Below are 25204 nucleotides of genomic sequence, written 5' to 3'. Positions count from 1 at the left end.
TCCTCTCTTTCTCACGGATTTCAGTTGAATGGGAAGTTATTAGGCCTTTAAATATGCTATTTAAAGAAATGTATTCATTTATACGGTCGTACCAAGTTTCTAGTCCTAAATCTATTGTGAAGGATTTTGTTGAAAGTCAAAGTCTGGGTTAAATGTGCTCTGTAAAGAAAGCATGCTGATGAGACAAATGGTGTCGTAATGAAAAAGATGGTCAGATTGATCATTAATCTTCAGATCCTGTGAGAACTCGGAAACCGATTGTTTAGCAATGGGTGCGGTTAAACAAGCATGGAAATGGGTAAGTCACCTCCAAAAACCTAGTAATGTCTCTACGTAAATGTAAATATATGTAAACGTTCGTCCACGACTTACAGTGATCTCTTGCGCCATACACTCAAAGACCCATAGTTCTAATATATTTTTAATCCCTTGCAGCTCACTCGGTGATGAAGCGATATAACTCTGCTAAGGGCTTGTTGTCTACGGAGGGCTCGTTTCAGCACCACAGTGAGGCAGATACGCTGCGCGTGGGTGGGACGTCGTAAAGCGCTGTTCTTTCAATTACGTGATGCGGTGCTGCGTGGACGTTAACACATTCGGCCACGGAGAAGGTATTTGCTGAGTAACAATAAATTTGGCATATTTTTGGTATTGTAACTTCTGTATGGAAAATGCGCATTGACAAACCAGCCAACGTTTGATGTGTTGTTTCTCGCGCTCGCAATTTTTCTCTCTCCACTCCAGCATGCTGCATTTTAAACAATGCTCCCTCATTGACACGCGAAACTATTTTATGCGAATAGCTATAACGGTTATATTTTTATGCAAGTGCCTGATTTATGGGACCATAAAGTAATCGTTTTAAAACTATATTGTCTATATTGTTACCAAAGCCATATGTTGGCTATTTCAGATGAGAGGCTAAAGCTGTTAGCGAGTATATTAAATCCTCGTGGCACCATGGAGTGTAACCAAGCTTTCTTACATTCGTTTTACACGTGCGTTTTAAAGAGTCGGGCTTTTCTCTGTGTTTCTATGAATTTGATACTGACGCTGCAATGCAATTATTCATTTCATTCGGCTGTCATAGTGTGACCAGTTTTGTTTAATTTCTGAACACAGTGATTAACTTTGCCATCGCAATGTCTTTTTTTAACTAGGCTAGACCGACAGCATGGTTTAAATTCAAAGGGGGGGGGGGGGTGGAAATATTCGCGTTAGTTATATCAAACCATGAGCTGTTTGCTGTTGTGTGTGATACAGCTTGATGTGTTGTTAGGTTTGATGCGTCTTAATGCGGTGGCAAATTCACGTGTTCTGGAGAGAATCTGATGGCCTCCGTGGAGCTGCTGTACGTTGATCGTGAAAGGCGACGACCCGATCCACCGGACGTCCTTGATTGGGCTTCCAGAGCTGTACACGTGCATAGGTCGAACAGTACAGCTGAAGAAACGCCTCCCAGGGCGCGTGAGTGCAGCCCCACACGGAAGGCGCTCATGTCCGAGGACCAGTGTAATTCAGCACCAGGGACAGCTCCCATCAAAGGACTGCCTGGCAGGCACTGTCATCAACCAGCCGAGAAGGTCAGAGTGTGCTGCGACGAGGAGCTGGAAACTTCCTTCACTTATGTCGACGAAAATGTCAATTTGCGTTTGGCAACTCCGGATACAAGCGAGAAGAGCCTCCGCAATGGGACGCGCCTTGACTCTTCCAACGAGTTACGACTGGATGGATTTCACGAGCTTTCGTTAATGTCTGACCTGGCGTCGGAGAGCTCGGGAAAGACGGTGGACTACGGATTTATCAGCGCCGTCACGTTCCTGGTGACGGGGATTTCTCTAGTGATCATATCCTATTCTGTCCCCCGAGGCGTAAAAGTAAACCCAGACAACGTCTCCGCGCGAGAGATGGAGAGACTCGAAAACGAGAGCGCGAGGATAGGGGCACACCTGGACAGGTGCGTCATCGCTGGGCTTTGTCTTCTGACGTTAGGCGGGATAGTGCTTTCTACGCTGCTTATGATTTCAATGTGGAAAGGAGAGATGTACAGGAGAAAGGCCTTCGCCTATTCCAAGCACTCTGCAAAGTTGTATGGCTCCATCAGTTTTAGACCGAAGCCAAGCCCCGCTTTGTCGTCAGCACGTTTTGTAGAGGAGAATGGCGACAGCGCTAGCTGACTACTATTTTTGCCTGTAAGAATTGATCTAATGTCATTTAATCAAAACCTTGACTTTACAATAAGGCTTCAGTTAAACATTTTATGGCATTACAATATGCTATTTAAAAAAAACGTAACACACGTTTTATACTTTCTTTGAACTGAACAAATAACATCTAAAAATTACTGGAGTATGCAATACCACATTTGTGATGCGTCATCTGAGGACATCGTGTCTGGTGTTGCACTTGGTCTCCCAGTGTCTTCATTCTCTTTTTGTAGAAAACCCAGAGTAAGATTATGACACATATTTAGCCTTAATCCCTTCAGCATGACATGTCCCTGACTGAAGTGATGACTGCGTTTTACGGAGGTCTCCAGTACTGAGCCAGGTGTCAGATCCAGAGGTGCACCACATTGTGACCAATGTCTGTCTGATGTTTTTAGGAAACTACGAACCTGATTTTTCCTGCTGGGTGTCTCTTGCTCTAAATATGATATGCATTAGCCACATTTCTTACCCAATGTAGCTCAGGCAAAAACATGCAGTTTGCCTAAAGCCTATTTGTTACTATTTCATGGAAATAGACAACTGCTAAATGTGTTGGTGGTTCTGAGATTATTTCCAGAATTGCATAAATCTTTGCAAATGACCCAATCACATGGTCTGTTAAGCGCAGCATAGCCCAACTCACTGTATCACGAGGACGCATGCAGTACTTTGCATGATCACATAGGCGTCATAAATAATATCTCCACATATGACATTATGAGGAAAAACTGAACACAAACAAATCAATTAACCTGTTGTATGGTCACTAATATAGAACGCAATTCAAACATATGCAGTTGTCAAATTTTGCTTTATTTTTAAACATAAGACCTAAAAATATCAGACCTATATCACGTCTGAGAAGTCTGGTTGTATATAAGACTGGAGATACGTGGATTCAGATTTTCAAAATAATGTCATCTTTTAAAGTAATCTCACTCTTTTCACGGGTAGTTTTTTTAATTACTATTTTAACACATGCTTTCATGAGGCAGCTGACATAGATATTGTTAAACTCTTGTCCAGGTTGCATAGCAACACAGGGAGACAAGCATGCCGTAGTGCCTGAATGAAATGGCTGTCTCCAAAAATGCTGCTAATTTAGCAATGCTTGCACGTTAACTGACTGATAGCTTCCTGTAAGTGCCTGCTGCCTATAACTATGTATCCTAGCATCCATTTGTGACATCACTGACTCTGTTCTAATGACCACTGTAGTATCACATCATGAAATAACAGCAAATGCCTATCTAAGTGTATTATCTAATGTAAAGGTCACTGACTATAAATCTGTCTATTAAAATGTAATAGTAACATTATTTACATATGGGTAAAATGTCTATAAATATTATTTTTATCCAAGGTACACTCTTGATGCAAGAAATGAACCCTATAAATCATGTATGCAGAGTGTGTGTACACTCACTGGTATATATTAGGATGTCGTACCTAACACAGCAGAATCACAGTTTGGGTGTGAAAGCTGAAATCAGTCCTTATCTATTTCCATTACGCCCTACTGCATAATGCATGAAATACACCAAACAATTTCCTAACACCTTTCTGCATATTCACCTAATATAATACCATAAAATAGTAAGTTCACATCAAAATGCTGCTTAATGAACTTTCAGCAGGGGCTCGGTGATGCCGTGTGTTCTGTCCATGGCTGTGAGAGTGTGGGCCGCCCCTCAGAGAGAGGACACTGGCACATTTGCCTTGACCAATAACAGAAGTTGACAGCATGCTGGACACTGTCTCTGAACTCAAACTTCGCTCCACCACCAGTCTTTACAGAAACACTCGCAGCTGATGTCATTGTGCAGTTTCAGAAGACACAACAGAAAACCTTACCATTGTGAAAAATAAAAATTGTCGAGCATTACACTATTACTGAACTATTATTCGTCATGTCATTCTCCTCTTCGGTGTACCTCCTTCTCATATTTAAAGTGTAGTTTGGACTACAGGGTACGTAATAAAAGTTTCACCTTGTGTTTACAACTGCAGGAAGCTTGCCACAGGGCATGAAATGTTTACAGTGATCTGACACGACCTTACGGGTCACTCGCCCACAACGGCGAGTTCAGTTTGTAATGCACTGTGATCGCTATGGTTCATTTGTGCACGTCAAACACACCGAAGCAGCTCTTTCCCAGCACAGTCATAATGGATGTTTTGTGTGGGAAGCATAGTCATTTCTCCGCTCCTCGGACCCATCACTCCCAGCACACGCACATCAGCGCTCGACGTTGAGCTGGATTTGGGCAGAGCTGGATAGCACTCCTGAGGCTTTGCCCCAGTCCTGATTTATGCCTGATCACTAAAGTATGCCTCTTCGCCTGTGGAAAGTGTCCAGGCATTGATTTGTAAGGCGAGCACTCTTGCAGCCGTAGCTCCAGGGTCCAGACCTCAGCCCGGCCTGCCTTTGCTATGTTTATGTCGGGGACTATTTTTAGTTCGCATGCTCCATGGCCAGGTTGGACCCCAGCTTATTTACTGCTGCAGAGCTTATGTGTTTATTGTATTAGTGTAATGTAATTTTCATCCTTTTAGCACTTTCACAGGAGTGGAACTCTGCTGTGGACATCAGGTCCCGGCCGCAGTTGCACAGTTACCGTTCCACTCTTATTTCCTCCCAACATTTGTCATCATAAAGTAGAACACGGGTATTTTAATTGCCCATGCGGATTATGGCTAACTGGCACTCGCTTCCTGAAGGTTGATGGTTGGAAATCATCTTAATGTAATACAATCTAAAGTTCATATATTATACACAACACATCTGCACTTAGGTGACCTCTTTCCGAAATGATGTTGTAAAGTACTGCACAGTATAAATGACAAGTTTGCCTCCATAGATAGAAAATAGCAAAGTATATAATTCCTGTTTTCATAGGTTTTACAGTGTTTCAAAGGTCATAATAGACATACCAGACCACCACGAGAAATGAAATGAGCTGCCCGTATTAAAAACTAGCATCGAAGGAATCGAGTCCTGAAACATGGCGTTAAGAATCCGAGCTGAGACACTGACATATGGTAATAACATTACGGAATGGTGGCACTGCGAGGTTCCTCTGAGGAACATTAATGGTGGCACTGCGAGGTTCCTCTGAGGAACATTAATGGTGGCACTGCGAGGTTCCTCTGAGGAACATTAATGGTGGCACTGCAAGGTTCCTCTGAGGAACATTAATGGTGGCACTGCGAGGTTCCTCTGATGAACATTAATGGTGGCACTGTTAGGTGAGAACAGCACACTGCTGGTGACAGAGAACATGCGGACTCCGCCTCAGGGAATTATGGGTACTGGTCCTCACATAAACCACCTGAAATATGTGATGTTTTGTGATGTTTTTACACTGACAGATTTGAATTCTTTTACACTGCAAAATTTAAATGATAATGTCATAAATACATTTTTAATGAAATTCAGAATTTGAAATAAGAAGGGAGATATTCTCTACACAGTTCTACATAGTGCATTTATTTATTCATGCACAATAAATCAAAAGTAATCTAATCCTTATTTTTTAAAGTTAGGAAGATTTATGTTACACATGTCCAAACATCCAGGGCTAAGTCACTTACAATTGGATTTATTCAGTTGCTCCTCAGACCCACAGGCCTCACAATCCTGTAGACCTATGTTGAAATTGTAATTACTTACTGCTTAATGAATTGCTTTTAATTATTGCAATCCCTATATAAACACAGGGTGGCAGCATCAGATGTAAAATGTAGAGGAGTCTGGACATGGTGTGTACCAAATAATTCTATTTCATGGCACTGTGTTCACTGATTCAGCAGTTTGTTTGTTTTGCTTTACTTATTGGAATATTTTGTAACAATGTAACCAGGGTAACCATGGCGAAGAGATTCTCTGTGCTTAGAAAGCATTTACTAGAAAAAATTTAATGCATATTATAAATTATTATAAAGCATTATCCATGCAAGTCATAATCAACACAACCAGTAAGCCATATATGTGACTCAAATAATAAAATGAATAAAATCAGCCTTTATGTATTGTAGTGTTTTGTACTGCTCCTTCTTTCATTGATCCTAAATGGATAACACGTGTGCTGACCACTCCTGACAGCTAAGTGAACCTTTGTTTAGGATTAGTCAATGTCCATTTTCCATCAAATGAACTCCCAAGAGTCCGACAGAAAAAGGGGCTAAATGATTTATTCATGGAGATGGGCCTTTCGGGTTAGAACCGTTCCGGGCGCTATAAAGACGGCTGTGTGGGCTTTAACGTGGCACTGGCGCTTCTCTCATCACACGTGCTCTTGTATGCTGTGTTGCCACCATTGTTGTCTTGTAACGGTTTGCTGAGCTGCAGTGTCAGCGAGGCTCGTGTGACCGTGCTGAACTGTTGCATGGACTGAGCGCCCCGCCTCCGCCGACACGGGACAGGGCTGCCTGCGTGGTGGAGCTGCCTGCGTGGCGGAGCTGCCTGCGTGGAGGAGCTGCCTGCAAGGCGGAGCTGCCTGCGTGGCGGAGCTGCCTGCGTGTCGGAGCTACCTGCGTGGAGGAGCTGCCTGCAAGGCGGAGCTGCCTGCGTGGCGGAGCTGCCTGCGTGGCGGAGCTGCCTGCGTGGTGGAGCTGCCTGCGTGTCGGAGCTGCCTGCAAGGCGGAGCTGCCTGCTTGCGGGAATCACTAGTGAGCGATTCTATCTGGGCTCCTCTCAGATTTCTCAACCACACAGAGACCTGATGCCCTGCATCACTATCACTCTTAACCTTGGCCCAGCCACACACACACACACACACACACACACACACACACACACACACACACACACACACACACAGGTTAGCCTGAGAGGTAGAGGAGGAGATGTTTTCAGACTTTGTTGATCAGTTGAGTGACTGATTTTGGACTGACATTGTGAGTTAATGAGTGGAAATGTGTGATAATAGATCCTTCAATGATCCTCAGACAATAAATACAATATCTGCACTTGAAAATCTGCTGAAGACCCTTTTGTGATGCTTTGTTAAAGTTAATGTACCCAGAAATAGATTCAATTAGCCACTTTGAGGTGATTTGATACTGTCTGTCCACTTGTTTGAGGTCACAGGGGCAAACTGCAGTCTTACCTCCCAGAATGCTGGCAAAATCCACACTCAGCTGTCAGCAAAACAAAAACAGACTTCAGCTTCGAAACTGGTATTGCACAACTTCATGGTCTTCATGGTTGTTTGCAACAGAGTGCAAACTTTGTTTAAATTATATTATATTGCTTGTTGTACTGAATCAGTCAACCTGCGCTAACGGTTCTACGACGCTCTTCACAGCTGGGAGTGTGAGGACCTGTGAGGTGTGGAGTGTGAGGACCTGTGAGGTGAGGAGTGTGAGGACCTGTGAGGTGTGGAGTGTGAGGACCTGTGAGGTGTGGAGTGTGAGGACCTGTGAGGTGTGGAGTGTGAGGACCTGTGAGGTGAGGAGTGTGAGGACCTGTGAGGTGTGGAGTGTGAGGACCTGTGAGGTGTGGAGTGTGAGGACCTGTGAGGTGTGGAGTGTGAGGACCTGTGAGGTGAGGAGTGTGAGGACCTGTGAGGTGTGGAGTGTGAGGACCTGTGAGGTGTGGAGTGTGAGGACCTGTGAGGTGAGGAGTGTGAGGACCTGTGAGGTGTGGAGTGTGAGGACCTGTGAGGTGTGGAGTGTGAGGACCTGTGAGGTGTGGAGTGTGAGGACCTGTGAGGTGTGGAGTGTGAGGACCTGTGAGGTGTGGAGTGTGAGGACCTGTGAGGTGAGGAGTGTGAGGACCTGTGAGGTGTGGAGTGTGAGGACCTGTGAGGTGTGGAGTGTGAGGACCTGTGAGGTGAGGAGTGTGAGGACCTGTGAGGTGTGGAGTGTGAGGACCTGTGAGGTGTGGAGTGTGAGGACCTGTGAGGTGAGGAGATTAACAGACGCTCTGCTGCTCTGTGTTATCTCTCATCAGCTGTTTGCAGACATCATCTAAAACGAAGACTGAGTCATTGCAGAGAGGGCCGTGGCGGAGGTGACTACCTCCAACCCTCTTCCTAGATTAATATGCCATTGCCCTGTTTATCAGTATAAATAAAAGAACTCATCCTCATGAATCCTCTAGGAGAGAGTTCTTCCTCCTGTCCCAAGCTCAAGGTTAGCTCGAGGTGTGCCAGAAAGAGGGTGGGGGGCTGACTGGGGGGGGGGGGGGTGTCTAAACAAATCTCTGTCTGACAGGTGTCCTCTTTGCCAAGGTTCGTCTGGGGCTGCTGCTGGAACGGGGGGTGGGGGAGCTGTGAATGACGATGACGTGATTCTCCTCCTCCCGGCCAATAAATGAGAGTAGCCAGAAAGATCCGGCTCTGTGCGTGCTGTCAAATTCAAAGGGCTGTGCCTTAATGTTTTCTTTTAATCAGCCAAATTGCATTATATGCCGCTGGCCTAACTCAACCCACTGTGACCTGAGGGGAGGGGAGGAGAGGAGGAGAATCAAGAGGTGAAGGGAGGAGAGGAAAGATGAAGAGAGGAGAGAGAACAGGGGGTAGATGGCTGGGACGTTGGGTAAAAAAGTCAGTTTGGAAGGGTTGTGCATGTCTGATTACTGGTTACAAATGTGCTCTCCCTCTTAGCTCCGCCCTCCACGATGAGTAATGGGCCATGCAGGTGGGAGCCAGAGTGCAGTTATGAATGTTGGACGTCTGTCAGGTTATAGGGAGTGGATTGTGCTGCAGGGTAGCCTGTGTTTTGACCCTGTCGTCCTAGAGACGTCACGAGCGATGCTGGCGCCCGGGTTCGGTGGAGCGGCCCTGACGATTGTGATGACTTCTGGTTTTGATGAGCTTATTCTGAGGAGAAGCACTAGGAGGAAGCTCCCAAGAACATCTGAGGAAAGCTCCCATACCAGTGATGGATGGGGAAACAATTCAGGACCAGGCTACAGAGCCGCTGGATCACTGCATCCACGCATAGAGCTTCCACAAGTTATGTGCAGTTTCCCACCTTGGAAAGAGTTGTGCAGAAGATTATGAGTTTATGCTTTTTCAGGATCGAAGATGAGAGAGAGAGAGAGATACGGAGGGAGAGAGAGAGGACGGATACAGATAGATGGATGTTGCGTGAGGCGAGAAAACGCAGCACTCTGGAGTTGGTGAAGCCTGTGGCATGACTGATGGTGATATCTCAGCAGTGAGATGATGGAGCACGTGTCCGTCCCACAGACCACGCAGCGTCCAGCGGCACACTCGGCGGAAAGCGCCGGAGCGCTGGGGGAAGATGCGGAGGAGAGGAGAAACCAAAGGGATGACTTCAGCCGCAAAGTCACTTTCACACAGTAAACGAGGAATCAGGTAACGGGATCGGGCTTCATTATGCGACTCCAGGGGAGCTGGCAGGCGGCCAGGTGAGCTGGACGTACAAATGGACATTGATTTTTCAATAAGGGCCCTCTGAGCTGTCAGCAAAGCACGCCACACTGATACCCTCCCGGCGGGGAGAAGAGGCCTCGGAGTCCAGGCAGCCGGGTCTGACTGGCACCCGCACGCGGACTCCCTACGCCCACGGACTCCCGATCTCGGCCTGCCACGCTAGCAGATGTGCGTAAGCGGCCGATCACAGGGACCACGGAAGCTGTGAGAAAGTCATTTGCTCGTCATGGGGCAGAACGCAGTGCAAGCAAACTTTTGTTTTTTGGGTGAGAGAGGTCGTGATCTTCTCTCACTGACAGCTCAGTCATGGTTCCCAGTTCCCCGTAGCCTGGACTAAGGGCCTCTGCTCCCGGGCCAGACACATTTAGTGCTGCCCATCCATCAGAGCCTCCCTGAGCCGTGAGGCCCCGCCCACTTGGACCGGCCTGCCCCACAGCTGAACCCAACATGCTGGCTAGTGCTTCACCATGACCAGAAAGACAGGACATGCACTATGTGGCAAACACAAATATGTTTTTATGGGTTTTTCCACTCTGGGCCAACATTCCTAGTGACCAAATTCAAAACATAAAACATTATTATTTGATAATTATTCTCTTCAGCTTGTAATATTGCAGCGTTATGAACAGATGAGAAGTTAATATTTGCAGCACTGCAAAACCTACAGAAGTTAGTTGCCTTTAAACGAAATGATCAAGTTTCGTAGTCATTTTGTCTCTCTCACCACTTACAGATATTGAATATGAATATCTGTTGAGCAAAATAACCACAGATTTTGATATCTATATTTCTGCTCTCTTGCAAGGTCATCTTTTATACTAAAATGCCACAGAAAATGGGTATACACACATTATATATGTTTCTGTGTGTATATAAACACAAAAACATATATAATGTGTGTGTGTGTGTGTGTGTGTGTGTGTGTGTGTGTGCGTGTGTGTGCAGAGAGGTATGAGTCATCAGGAATGTAATAAAACTAAAGCTAATGCTTACTAGGAGGTCATTACTAATGAAAGTGCACTTGTCAACGACTATGAAGTCACCTCAACTCAAAATGATATTACCCACTTGTGAGAGAGGAAAGTTTGTTTTGCTGTACTTTGGGGAATTGTAGAATATAGGGCTAGTGAACTTAATAAAGGGACTGTAGATGTTTTGCTCTTGGGTCATGGTTAGGGTTATGGTTATGGTTATGGTTAGAATATCATCTATCAGCCACCCCCCCCCCCCACTTAGTGAGAGGCAGTTGTTTAAATGTGACACAAAGGCCCATTCCTTTCCTCTCTGAACATGCCTCGTGTCTCCCTCGCTGCTTCCTACGCTGTTCAGTTACATTCCAAACACAGTTTTTATGACAACACACAGCAGGAAGCATCAGTCAGCCGTTCTGTCTCATCAGTTGGCGGAATGATGGATCCCCTGAGAAGCTCTCTGGGTTTTAGGTGGTGGCCATTAGATGTGTAGCCCAGCCTCAGTGCACAAGATGGCAGAGCTGTGAACCCGAAACAGGCTGATGCGATTCGAGCACGTTCCCCTCACCTGCAAGGTTTTGGGACTGACTGACAGACTGATGTCATGCAGAAGCAAAGTGTGACAATTTGTTTATGAGTTGCCAAAATAAAAACTGAAAAAAGTCTCAACACCCAGTGCCTCCTGTAAAGTCATCGTATGAATCATGGTTTGCCTCTTTTTATTTCTGAATTAAATATATAAAACTAATTTTAAACAGAATGTGATAACCCTTGACCTTTCAAAGGGTTAGTACCCCTCACTTTTGGAAGCTGGTCTAAAAACAAACAAATGTTTTTGTTGTGCTAAGTACACCAGTTCAGCACTACTAGCACTACTTCTGTCCTCTTGTCCTCAGTCAAAGCAGAACTTTATGCATCATTTAATAAGGACTGTCCCCAGGGAGCAAACAGATCATAATTTAATAAGGACTGTCCCCAGGGAGCAAACAGATCATCATTTAATAAGGACTGTCCCCAGGGAGCAAACAGATCATCATTTAATAAGGACTGTCCCCAGGGAGCAAACAGATCATCATTTAATAAGGACTGTCCCCAGGGAGCAAACAGATCATCATTTAATAAGGACTGTCCCCAGGGAGCAAACAGATCATCATTTAATAAGGACTGTCCCCAGGGAGCAAACAGATCATCATTTAATAAGGACTGTCCCCAGGGAGCAAACAGATCATAATTTAATAAGGACTGTCCCCAGGGAGCAAACAGATCATAATTTAATAAGGACTGTCCCCAGGGAGCAAACAGATCATAATTTAATAAGGACTGTCCCCAGGGAGCAAACAGATCATAATTTAATAAGGACTGTCCCCAGGGAGCAAACAGATCATAATTTAATAAGGACTGTCCCCAGGGAGCAAACAGATCATAATTTAATAAGGACTGTCCCCAGGGAGCAAACAGATCATAATTTAATAAGGACTGTCCCCAGGGAGCAAACAGATCATAATTTAATAAGGACTGTCCCCAGGGAGCAAACAGATCATAATTTAATAAGGACTGTCCCCAGGGAGCAAACAGATCATCATTTAATAAGGACTGTCCCCAGGGAGCAAACAGATCATAATTTAATAAGGACTGTCCCCAGGGAGCAAACAGTTCATAATTTAATAAGGACTGTCCCCAGGGAGCAAACAGATCATCATTTAATAAGGACTGTCCCCAGGGAGCAAACAGATCATAATTTAATAAGGACTGTCCCCAGGGAGCAAACAGATCATAATTTAATAAGGACTGTCCCCAGGGAGCAAACAGATCATAATTTAATAAGGACTGTCCCCAGGGAGCAAACAGATCATCATTTAATAAGGACTGTCCCCAGGGAGCAAACAGATCATCATTTAATAAGGACTGTCCCCAGGGAGCAAACACATCATAATTTAATAAGGACTGTCCCCAGGGAGCAAACACATCATAATTTAATAAGGACTGTCCCCAGGGAGCAAACAGATCATAATTTAATAAGGACTGTCCCCAGGGAGCAAACAGATCATAATTTGATAAGGACTGTCCCCAGGGAGCAAACAGATCATAATTTAATAAGGACTGTCCCCAGGGAGCAAACAGATCATAATTTAATAAGGACTGTCCCCAGGGAGCAAACAGATCAAACCAACCTACTATTTCAAAAGCTGTGCAACACAATCTGATAGAGTGATCTCAGGTCCCGATACATCGGTAAGCTCAAGGATGCTCCATGCGTTTGGTGAGGACACGCTGGAAGCTCGGAGACACTGGGAGCAGGGCTATGAGAATGTTCTCCATCAGATCATCATGCTGTTCTCATGTCCTGGAATGCTGAGGTCTCGGGTGTGTTGGTTTCAGCTAAGCCTGCTGCGGTCCCGCATCTCCAGCAAGGCTTCCCGCAGCGCGTGATGCGTGCAAACACACGTTCCCATATTCAACACATTCAGTACTGACTCGCAATGCTGCTGCACTCTATGAAACTTGGTAGGAATAGAGGACGGGGTCAGGACAGCCACTCGAGCTGGCATCAGGCTTGTGGATCAGGGCCCACTTGCCTTGCCTTATTTCCCTCAAACGTCTCTCGAGCCACTGTGCCCAAGAGCTGTCAGGATCCTGCCTGTACTTTCTCCCTGTCTGTAGCAGGAGAGGCGGCCATGTTGGTCACGTTGTCATCAGGCTCACATGCCAGAGCTGCCAGAGTTGCTTTATGGAGGCCCATCGTGATCTGACAACATAAAAGAGCAGTGGACTGGTTGTGAGGGGAAGTGTCTGGACCGGGCGTGAGTCGAGCAGGGTGTGCGGTGAGAGTCGTGCAGGGCGTGTGGTGAGAGTCGTGCAGGGTGTGCGGTGAGAGTCATGCAGGGTGTGTGGTGAGAGTCGTGCAGGGTGTGTGGTGAGAGTCGTGCAGGGCGTGTGGTGAGAGTCATGCAGGGCGTGTGGTGAGAGTCGTGCAGGGCGTGTGGTGAGAGTGCTGGGTGTGTGGTGAGAGTGCCGGGTGTGTGGTGAGAGTGCTGGGCATGTGGTGAGAGTCGTGCAGGGCGTGTGGTGAGAGAGCTGGGCGTGTGGTGAGAGTGCCGGGTGTGTGGTGAGAGTGCTGGGTGTGTGGTGAGAGTGCCGGGCGTGTGGTGAGAGTGCCGGGCGTGTGGTGAGAGTGCTGGGCTGTGCCGGGCGTGTGGTGAGAGTGCCGGGTGTGTGGTGAGAGTGCCGGGTGTGTGGTGAGAGTGCTGGGCTGTGCCGGGCATGTGGTGAGAGTGCCGGGTGTGTGGTGAGAGTGCTGGGTGTGTGGTGAGAGAGCTGGGCTGTGCCGGGCGTGTGGTGAGAGTGCTGGGCTGTGCCGGGTGTGTGGTGAGCGTGCCGGGCGTGTGGTGAGAGTGCTGGGCATGTGGTGAGAGAGCTGGGCGTGTGGTGAGAGTGCCGGGTGTGTGGTGAGAGTGCTGGGCATGTGGTGAGAGTGCTGGGCGTGTGGTGAGAGTGCCGGGCGTGTGGTGAGAGTGCCGGGCGTGTGGTGAGAGTGCTGGGCGTGTGGTGAGAGAGCTGGGCTGTGCCGGGCGTGTGGTGAGAGTGCTGGGCGTGTGGTGAGAGTGCTGGGCGTGTGGTGAGAGTGCTGGGCGTGTGGTGAGAGTGCCGGGTGTGTGGTGAGAGTGCTGGGCGTGTGGTGAGAGTGCTGGGCTGTGCTGGGCGTGTGGTGAGAGTGCTGGGCTGTGCTGGGCGTGTGGTGAGAGTGCTGGGCTGTGCTGGGCGTGTGTTGAGAGTGCTGGGCTGTGCTGGGCGTGTGGTGAGAGTGCTGGGCTGTGCTGGGCGTGTGGTGAGAGTGCTGGGCGTGTGGTGAGAGTGCTGGGCTGTGCTGGGCGTGTGGTGAGAGTGCTGGGCTGGGCCGGGCGTGTGGTGAGAGTGCCGGACATGCCGGGCGTGCCATTGTTTCAGTCCTGCTTTGTCTGGCAGATACTGCAGTGTGGGATTTGTGCTGTGGGCTGAATGTCCTGGCCCACTCCATTGAAAGCCTCACCAGGGAGACATGCTGAGGGTAGAGTGAAAATAAGAAGTGTTTGTGGCCATTGGTGGATGTTGGAGAAGTGAGGGCTAGAGAAAAGGTTTGACGGATATTGCTGTAAGGAGTTCTCCCCACATCACACAGAACTCCCATTCACATGACAAGCCAAGTAGCAAAGCAAAGAATCATGTAATGCCTGACTTTCTCCACGTATGATGGTGCACTGACATTCACATTGGATTTGAGATTATTCCTGGATTCAGACACTCACGTTTGTGACACATAATGGACAGAAAGACAGCGCCATTATTCAGAGATACTCTGATGACACTTCCCAAAGTAGACATTATGCTCTGGTGTTTTGAGGAAGACGATTACCTAAGTTAGAGACGAGAAAGGATGTGTCATTACCGAAAATAGTGCCGATATGAAAGGTCTACAGGGATTAATATTACACTACCAATAAAGAGAATGGCATGCATAATTGACATAATGGGACTATGGGTAACAAATACATACTGCGTTACAGTACCTTTGCTGAGTAGACTATTCATGTAAGAACACTAAATACAAAAAAATCTACCAAGGGAGAACATTTATCATTGTATGATTGCTATACAGAGTAATAAATTCTAGAAAGTAATGAAAAATTATCAAAATACATTTAAATGTCCCTACAGTCAAGTTGTTGCTAGATTTTGACCACATGCAGGTCAGAAATATTCTTTCCTTATTCGGATGCCAGTAATGTGCTTGGTATTGCCTTCTGACTTAAGTGTTTGGACTACGTTTCTCTTTCTCGTGGGAAAGCTCTAGAGCTGACAAACACAAACTTCCTTGTCTTAACAGTTGAGAGAAAATTATCTGAATGATGTTATACCAGAGCTTTTAATGGACGTTCTGAAAGCACAGCAAAATGAATGTGACCTTTGGAAAGGATGCATACTTCTGATGGGTGGTATAGCAGAGTTGGGCCGTAGAGGCGGACGTAAAGGAAGGCAACAGTACAGTTGTATGCCATCGGGGAGAAATGAAAAGCTGTGCGATTCTCAGGATGCCGAACCTCTACAAGCACCTGGCCACACTGGTGCCGTGGGCTGCCAAGCACTTAAATGCTTCAAGCACTATGAAAAACATCTGATTCATCTGCTTCATCTTGGCAGCACAGGGTGTTGAAGCTGATTGGGCCACTAGAGGCTTATTGTGTGTACTTTTATTTGGCAATTGGGCCCATTTAATGTAAGTTCCTGTAGCTTTAGCTGTCAGACTGGTTGGTGACACGTTCATTCATTCATTCCTCAGTGCTGTAGCAGTCAAAAAATGCATGAAATTCTCTCCTAAAGAATGGAGCAAGGAATTAGACTTGTAATAGTGTTAATTTCTACTTTAGATGAGCATACTAGGATAGGCAAAATATTACCTGACATAATGTATATGTTAATGTATAATATATGTACAATAGTGTATATAAATGTTTCATAACAGAGCCGGAGTGGCTAATCAGGAGATTCGGGAGGATTCCCGATGGGCCGGCTCATGTCAATCTCTAGTTTGGGCCGATTGGGAGGGAAAAATAAGTTTGGGCCGGATTTGGTCATGAAACTCTTGGGCTGAAAAAGTGTCCCACTCCGGCCCTGTTTCACAATGTGACTCTCACAATGTTCTGAGCCAGGGCTTCATTTCTATTTCATTTCATTCTGTTATTTTGCTTTTATATGGTTCTGTGTGGCAGACAAAGGCAAGGAGAAAGAAGAGGTTTCAGGCCGACTCCTTCAGAGGGGTGTGTCAGGCAACGAGAACGCTAAGAACTATGTTTCAGACCGACTCCTTCAGAGCAGCGTGTCCAAACCTCAGAGCTTTCACACGCTGCCCTTGGACTCCAGGAATCTCTGCTCAGTCTGGACTGCCTCAAAGGCAGGAGGAGTCACCCAGAAAGACAAATATTATTGCACCGCAACCTGCCGGCATGACTATGACAGCTAATATCTTGGCCCTTGCCTGTGTGCCGTACCACCCATTGAGGGGCGGTGGTGCGTATGTGTTCTCTCACCGTCTGTCTTACACGCCCTCGTGCTGAGGCGAAGTCATGGGTCACTGCAGATCTTCTACAGGGACCATAAAAGCCTGGCCTCCTGCTTCAGCAATCTGCTGATGTTCATACTTTTGACCCACCTCATGACACCCCCTCTGGGTTCTTAATATACACCAGTGTTCCCAGTTCACTCTCTGGGAAGCGGTTGCTGTAGGCATGGCTGAGTCTGTGCCTCCATTCTCCTGCTTTGCTATTTCAGAGCTTAGAAGGCCCAATTTTCTCTGAGCGTGTGTATGAGGACATTCTGACGGTGTTCTAATGTACCCCATGTCTCTTATGGTCACACTTCTGATTCATGGTGGTCTACTGGAGGTTTTAAGCAGAATACATACAGATAAAATGTCCTTGTACAGAACCAGCTGTCCTGGGTCGACATGAACCTTTAAAGATGATTGCCACTTCTGTCCAAATGACTTCTGTGCTCTTGGATCAGAACACACATAAAACCCATTTGCAAAGAGGGATATAAGCCACAGTGGATTAAAAATAGACTGAAATAAATATATTATATATTACTGTTATATTTTGCTTTGACTTCTTGTGTAAGGATTCAATGTTTTGAAACATGCAGTGTTAGTTTTTATAACCCTTGAGCAAATATTATCTTTGTGAATTTGAGGACAGTTACAATAACTTTTACAACAATACTTTTAAAACAAAGGATAAATTAAATGTTCTCTGTGAATGTTCATTCAGGATTGAGAGTCCCTGCTACACACCTACAAATAGAACCTCCAAAAATCACTGATAAATAAGACATAAATGCATCATAGATCTTGACATGCCATTAGGTTAATTTTTCTTCCTATAGCCTATTATCTAAAAAAACCAATTAGGGTAATTCCTGTGACATCTCTATACTATGTACAAAATGTATTGATGGGTAATGGTTAGATACATGGCAGGGGTGGGGAGGACACACTAAACATTATGACTATCTGAATGATCAGTTTCACTCCACGAATCTCCCCTTTGGCAATGCAGGATGAACATTTATCAACAGCAAGAAGCACTGATGTCTCAGACAGTCTCCTGCCATATGTCACCTACACATCAGTGATTGGGAGCAGCACGGCTGCCTGTCCGAGAACTAGATGTTGGATTATGTTGTTTCCCCCTGTTCCTGCTCCTGGATTGTTGGGCCGCTGACTGGTCTGATGTGGGCAGGTCTCGCTCCTGGATCCACATAAGCACTCTGAGGTGGTACGGCGAGGACTCTCGTCTGGCCAGAAGGTCAACTATGTGCCTGAACCAGGGCCGGAGTGGGACACTTTTTCAGCCCGGGAGTTTCATGCCCAAATCCGGCTCAAAATTATTTTTCCCTCCCAATCGGCCCAAACTAGAGATTGACATGAGCCGGCCCATCGGGAATCCTCCCGAATCTCCCGATTAGCCACTCCGGCTCTGGCCTGAACCCTCTCTTCTAGGTCAGGGTTGATACTGAGAAGATGGGACCAGGGCTAACCAGACTGGAGTGCACTGGAGGAATTTGTGTGCCACTTGACAAGGACTGCAATGACACATTAAGGGCACCCAACGATGATGTAAGTCTGATGTTCCTGGCATTGCAATCAAGCTAGGAGATAAAAAAACTAAACTTTGGGTTTCTTCAGTGTCCATTTTTATGTGTTTGTCATTCTGTATACAAACGTCTTTTTCTTTAGTTTATGTGCAACATTCAGAATTGTACTTTGAAAAGAGATCCTATATACATATCCAGTAAAATGTTGTACAATAAAAATGTGGGGTATTTTATAAATTAAATTTTATTTAATTTATTTTGGGGGTTTAGCCTAATTTATATTTAAAATGATGCATTATGAAAATGTGTATTTTTACTAATGTTGTGGCTAAACATTACATTAAATTAATTTGATATTTATGTGAAAAGTACTGTAGGTTTGAGCCCATGGTGTCTACACTGGCCAGACACCAGACCCTCCCCTGAGCTGTTGATGATGGGAAAACATATTTGCAGCTCGCACTACATGTTTCCACTGCACAGATTTATCAGACATTCACCTTTGTTTCACCTTCACCATTTTTCCTGCTGGCTGTGTGTCAAAAATCAGTGGAATATATGCAGTCTGTGGTTCACTTCAGGCTATGTGAAAACAAGGGTTTGATGCTGTGTTCACTGCAGGCACCTAACCAAGCCCAAGCAGCAGGGGAGAAAAAAACAGTGAATATGTCCAAGTTCTCTGGATGAGTTGTGAGGAAGAGGCGTGCTCTCTGGGCGAACACCGCCGCCCGGGTCCAAGTCTCCGAGTCTGTTAAAGTTTGGGCAGACCAGCACACTTCAGTGGTTTTGACTGTGGGCCATGTGAGATGGCTTCAGCTTAAACCCACGTCAAATAGGCCTTTTACTGCCCTGATTGGCTGTTAATTGTCCTGATCAGAAGGTTCAAATGTGCAGGGTCTCTAGTAAATGCAGTTAACATTTCAAATGAGTAAAGGATCTGCTCTCTTTCACTGAAAACCTGAAATATATGAAGGACTTTTAACAATCATACCATCATACCATCGTTGTCATCTCTGACATCACATTCAGTTAAAGCGTATTTCCTACAGTGATGTTTAAATGTCTTAAAAAAACAAACCAAAGCCACACACCAATAAACACAAATCCTAAATGTCTATGACCAAATTAAACTAAATCACATCAAAAACATTTTCTCTTCCATCTAATTCATGACAGTCCACAAAACACAGACTGTATGAACTGTATATCACACATGGGTAAGATTACTGCAAAACCCTGCTATAAAAATCTGCCATTGTTTATTTCAGAACAACCTCCATACATATGAACGGCTGCAATCAGTATAAATTACACAGGAACAATGAGGAGAAAAATATCAAATTTAAACAGTTCTGTTTCCTGACTGTATAGAAAACTTATGTTGGTTGAAAAGAAAACAATCCAGTCAAAAGCAAACCGCTGCCACTTTAAAAATAATTCCCATTATATATGTGTATATATACACTGTAAGAAAAATAACATTCTCGCTACTCTTTCCCAACATCCTGCTTCTGGGAAGGGTCAGGGCTACATAGCTTCATCTACATCACTCACAATGTTAGGCCTGGCAAGGCAAAAGAGGAAGCAGCCTCCACTGTGCCTCATCCACCCTGGACACACTCCCTGAACACTCATGTGTCCAACAGCTTCCTCCCTAGCCAGCAGAAGGTTTTTTCCGCTTACCAAGATTTCAGTCAAGTCACCTCCATGCTGAGAAGAAGTCTTCTGTGGACTTGAGCAATGGGAAATATGCCAGTCCTAGTTTTCAGAGAATCTAAGAATGTCAGTGAGTCAATTGCGTACCACAGCAATGTGGTGTAAACTGACATTATCCCAAATAACAACGTAGTCTGAGTGCTGTTGCTAGCCTGGCTTGCTCTGCTCTTGTTCGAGCGTATTATCCTGTGTGAGGGAAGCCAGAAGATGTGCTGAGCTTTGGGGGTTCGTGGTGGCATGGAAGTCTTCCACACTGCTCTGGGCTGTCCGTCACAGCTCAGTGTGTTACAATACTACGCTACAGGAGTAAAACACCAGTTTTCTGAACTGAAGATCCCTATTACAGAAGTACATTTTTTTCTTTGTCCATCTTTGATTAATATTCCAAGGGCAGATATGACTAAAGTAGCATGAGTTTCATTACAGAAACATTTCCTTCCTACATCCTCATTCATCTCCTCTCTTTTCTACTCTTCTCTTCCAGTACAATGAGCACTGCTGGCATCCATTGTTTCAAAGCCTGCAAACACACCTGTGGCCACGTTCATTTGTGCTCAGGTTTATTGCTGGATGCTGGCAGATGTGATGTTTGGCATTTGCACAATCATGTTCAGGTCTGGCTGACCGCAGTTAATCAGACTGAAGGTCAATGAGCAGATGCATGCATCATTTTCTTTAAAAAAGAGATGTGTGTGTGTGTGTGTGTGTGTGTGTGTAGAGTTTAGCAGCTTCATCAGATCTGAAACATGTGAAATGTGATTCTATTGGAAGTTGCTTTGGAATGTTTTGGGGGGACCATTTGGGAAGGAGGAGAGGAGGTTGATATAAACTGTAGAAAACTATAGAAACTTTCCAGGCACAAATAGTGAAATGCGTAACACCTGTTTCACTGATTTTCTCCCATACTCTTGTCAGCAGGCAGAGAAGGAAAAATCAGGGCTATACACATAAGGTATTAAGCAGATATCTATGATAGCACAGAGAGTCATTTATCTCTACCGTGGTATAGTCAAGACCCGGAGGCCTTACTGGGATTCAACTGTATCCCAGCATGCATCATGCTCTTTTGGTCTGCCAAAACGATCATTACCTCTGTGCACATGAACATTCTACATGTGATGGATGATAGTGAGAACATGCTCTCTCAAATTGCAAGGCAATCCCATCCAGACGTAGTCTGAAAGCTGGGCATCTATTCAGAGCGTCGGGGAAATGCCCACTGTCAGATATCGGTTTTTCAAGGATCTGTCAATTGGGGCCATGCAAATTGATTGCTGAATAAGTTGACTGATATATGTGGGCATATTGGTTAACGATTTGTTTGCACTTTGGATTGCTGTGCTGTGTCAGTACTATAGTCATAGTACAACTGGATCAAATGACCTTGTGAAAGATGTCTCATCCTTCTTATGATGCATCACTTCTGGAGAAGATGATGGTATGGTTCTTAAATACAGTGTTACAGAAAAGCTGATACTAGTGCCATCTCTGTGGCATCATGTCAGCGCTAGCAGTCATCCCCTCTACCTCACCTGACGGGATGCATTCAAAGGGAGTTTTCAGTTTGCAGCCTCTCAAAATCATTGAAGGAGGCTTCCACCTTAAAACCTTTGGCAGGTGCGGTAAGTACACAAATTTAAGGTCACAAGGTCATGAAGGGCTGTGGTAAGTTGTGAAGTGTATTTAGGCTTAGGAAAAGATAAAGGTGAGGTATCATTAACCTTATCATTATCCCAGAAAATATTAGTCCTACAAATCACCGACCCTGTGCTATCCAAACAAAGCATGACTGAAACTATTCTAAACATGTTATGCAATCAGTAAAAAAAATATTGATACTCTCATTGTGTCAGACTCAGTGGTTTTTTGATTTGCTGTAAGTCTTTAAGCAACACTGGCCACCACACTGTATGATTTAATGAACTTTCACAGTAAACTGTATAGCAGATGTTGACTTCTTAAACCTCTGTTCTGCACAACTGTCCACCGTAATCTCTGATTGTAAACAATTCTCTCTAGTAGCTGAGAGAAGGGGACCGGAGGACAGAACGGAGGGAGAGTGGAAAGATGGCGGTGAACCAGCAGAGGAAGGGTCAGGAGGAAGGATGAAGACAGATGGAGGAGAAGTAACAAACGCAGGAGATGGAGAACTGAGCATGATGGGTATAAAACACGCACGCCGAGTCCCAGGCTGCTCGTGGCCGACGCGTTTCCGTGCCTGAGGCATGTGTCTTGAGTTTCACGCTCTCTCGGCTCCCATCGCTGCTCCGTCTCTAGAGGACCACCACCCCATTTAGTAACTCCACACCTCTCTGAGAGCGCCAGCAGCTCCCCGGGAGTTGGAGCTGACCCCAAGACATCCACCCGCCTCCCACAGACCACTCACTCAAGGTATGCGCACTCACACTGGAGCACGCCTCAGGAACGGGAGAGGAATGATAGAAAAACATCTGAGGGAAACTCCACTGGTCAAAAGCTTTGGTAGATATGCTCAAAGGTCATTTTTGTTTTCTAATGGCATAAACTTGACTATCAATTATTTTTTGTCTGTAAGGATTGTGTTTTCATATAAGCCAAGTAAACTTTCTCACAATATCGAATTTGAAAGAAAATGTATAAATACATATTACACAACAACAGCTACCCCTTAGGAGATAAATATATTTCATTTTCGTTTCATTTCGTTTCATTTTCGTTGTATAAAAAGACTAGTTTCACGCTACTAGTGAGTTCAAAATTCAGACCTGATTGTAAAACAACAAGGAGTTGGGTACAGTTTGCATCCTTCAGATAAAATGAGCTCACAGAGGAACCTTGTTAGTGAGAACTAGCTCGCCATGGCCTGTGTTTGTATGTACATGCCCATTAGCAAAGTGAACTAGATGCTCCTCTGATTCCAGTGAACTGTTGGAAAGATTCGTCTGTCTGACAGTTTTGTGAAGTGACTCCTGAAGTCCTAAAGTTTTGTAACACTGGAATCACCTCATTAGTTATCACCCAAAGTACGAATTTATTGTCTCCTAATAAATGTATTCTAATAGTTTGCTTTTCATATGTTAGCATGTCTGGAGTTATAAAAATCTGGACTTTTTGCTTTATTCATTAAGTAATAAAAGCACATATTTATTACATATTAATTTAAGCATTTACATTTTTCTGGTCTTAACATAGCACTTTTAAAAATACATTGTGGTTTCTAAGATTAAACTGTTCATTGTACCTAATCTCTAGTGGTAATCCCATGGCAACCATAAAGCTTCTGGTTTCTAAAAACCAGGAGAATTCTTTTCCTGTCTGCATTAAGCCATCACGTCAGTGTGAAGCCGCTGAGGCCAGATTAATAGAATTCCGAGTGTGTTTAATCACACCAATTAATCATGTCAATTTGGTCTGGGCATGACTCTCACACGCGTAGGGTGTGTAATCAGACGTTAAATGCCCTTGCTGTCACAGAGTTAACACAAGTCAACTGTTGCTTTGACACTGTGGAAACTCCCGAGTCTTCCACAGCAGGATGGCGTGCATCGCCATGGAGAACCGAGCGTGAAAAGGAGCAATGTGAAAAATGCTCGATGTGTCCGGGGTGAGAAACGGCCCGGCTGCCTCTGGGCTATTCGGGGTTATGGAGTCCGGCTCATTACTCGTGTCTACTTGCATCTCACGCTGAGCCAGGCGAAGGGCTTGATCTCACCCTGCTGCACGTGACAAGCTTAAGACTTCCTAAAAGAACCAGGGTCTGACCTTCCTACCACGCCCATACCAGCAGGCCCTGGAGAAGAGACCCCTCCCCAGCCCAGAGCCCACGCCATGCTCTGGCACCCACAATTCCCCTGGGATCAAACCAAAGGGTCTGTACGGAGCACGCTCGACACGCACCAGAAGACAAGCTTCTACTTGAGGCCTTTGAATCTTTATTCCAAAGTAAAAGCTCAAGGCGTGTTGTCCTATGCAAGGCCATATACCGAAGACAGATACTTACTGGCTCTCTAACAAGCCTTTGACTTTGTTCCAGCAGAGTGGAAAATGACTCCAATTTTGTAAAAAGGTTTTTAGTAGTAGGCACATCTTACCCTTGGTATTTTTCTAGGCTAATAATACAGCAATAAACATATGTCATCTGTGGGTAAACACTCTCGAAAGTATAAGACTGATATACTTTAGCTCTAATATAAGCTCTACTGTCATGCACAAAAATGTTGCAGTCAGTTAGAAAAAAGATGAGGCCGTCATTTAATTTCCCTCAAAAATATTTATCTAACATGCTGGATTAATTCTTGTGTATTTACCACTGTATACTGTGACATTTTATTGATCTTAAATATTGAATTTATTAATAAAAGCATTTAGACAGCACATGTTGAGTGCTCAGATTCTAACAAGCCATTAAACCTGTAGGCATAATTATAATTTTGTCAGCATAGTTAAATAGTTTAAATCCAAATCTGTTAAGCTAGTTCAGATTGGCTGTGCGTCATATCATGGCTCCATAAACTTACGCATTTGTATAGTCAGATTACAGGTTTTGTCATAGAGGAAAGTAATCGGTATAAAGTCATCGGCATAAAGTTGTTGTCTACATTCGAGCTTGCTGCAGTCCCTCAGGAGGTTCAGTGTGTATGTACAGTGGGAAACATTCAGCCCCCTCAGGTGCTCATGTGTTTACATGTATATGACACGCTACTGGACAGTTTATTATTCAGTTATTTCTTTTTAGCATAGAGCAAAGTTCTTTATTGTAGTTTGAAAGTACCACCTTATACTTGTTGTTTACTGGAGTTAATTATGCAGTGTCATCAGTATTTATGTATAAAATACTTTGTCACTTGTATCTGGTGCGTGAACCAGAAGGTACATTTTAATGTATGAGTAAAGGTATTTCAATAACAGGAACCTTTCCTTTCCACTGCCAAGTGAATAATAGCTTTCACGAGGCCTGTACAATAATTTCTAGAGAGGCATATTCAAAATAAAAATGTATAAAGTAATGCAAAATAACACAGTACTGTACTTATAGAAGCCGACTAGACAACATCATGATAATTTTCCATTCATTAATTTGTTTCTTAGCTACTCAACCAGTAAACGCCTTTTCCCTCTTTTCCCTTATTGCTTTTATAAATATAAAACATTTTTGCAATAAATTTTTTTTTTCAAGTTTAAATTCTGAAGGATTGAACTATTTTACTAATGTATATGTGATTGTGCCATTAATGTAACATACCTTAAACCTGATGATCTTGAGTTCTGTGATCAGTAATGGCCCTTAAAACCTCAT

General features: G+C 44.7%; 1 protein-coding gene across 2 annotated transcripts; it reads left to right on the top strand.

Moving 5' to 3' along the window:
• On the top strand, positions 1-25204 carry tmem74 (transmembrane protein 74). Of its 2 annotated transcripts, XM_076971637.1 has the most exons (4): positions 1-298; positions 436-611; positions 1280-2192; positions 21949-25204. In XM_076971637.1, the coding sequence occupies exon 3, from the start codon at positions 1332-1334 to the stop codon at positions 2175-2177; it is 846 nt and encodes a 281-aa protein (XP_076827752.1). In that variant the 5' UTR covers positions 1-298; positions 436-611; positions 1280-1331; the 3' UTR covers positions 2178-2192; positions 21949-25204. The 2 variants fall into 2 exon arrangements, with proteins under 2 accessions (XP_076827752.1, XP_076827751.1); XM_076971636.1 differs by lacking the exon at positions 21949-25204 and having other exon boundaries at positions 1280-6175.

Source organism: Brachyhypopomus gauderio, chromosome 13 (assembly GCF_052324685.1).
Source record: "Brachyhypopomus gauderio isolate BG-103 chromosome 13, BGAUD_0.2, whole genome shotgun sequence".
NCBI classification, from domain to species: domain Eukaryota; kingdom Metazoa; phylum Chordata; class Actinopteri; order Gymnotiformes; family Hypopomidae; genus Brachyhypopomus; species Brachyhypopomus gauderio.
Note: the sequence above shows the minus strand (reverse complement) of the source record. Positions and strands in the feature narration are given on the sequence as shown.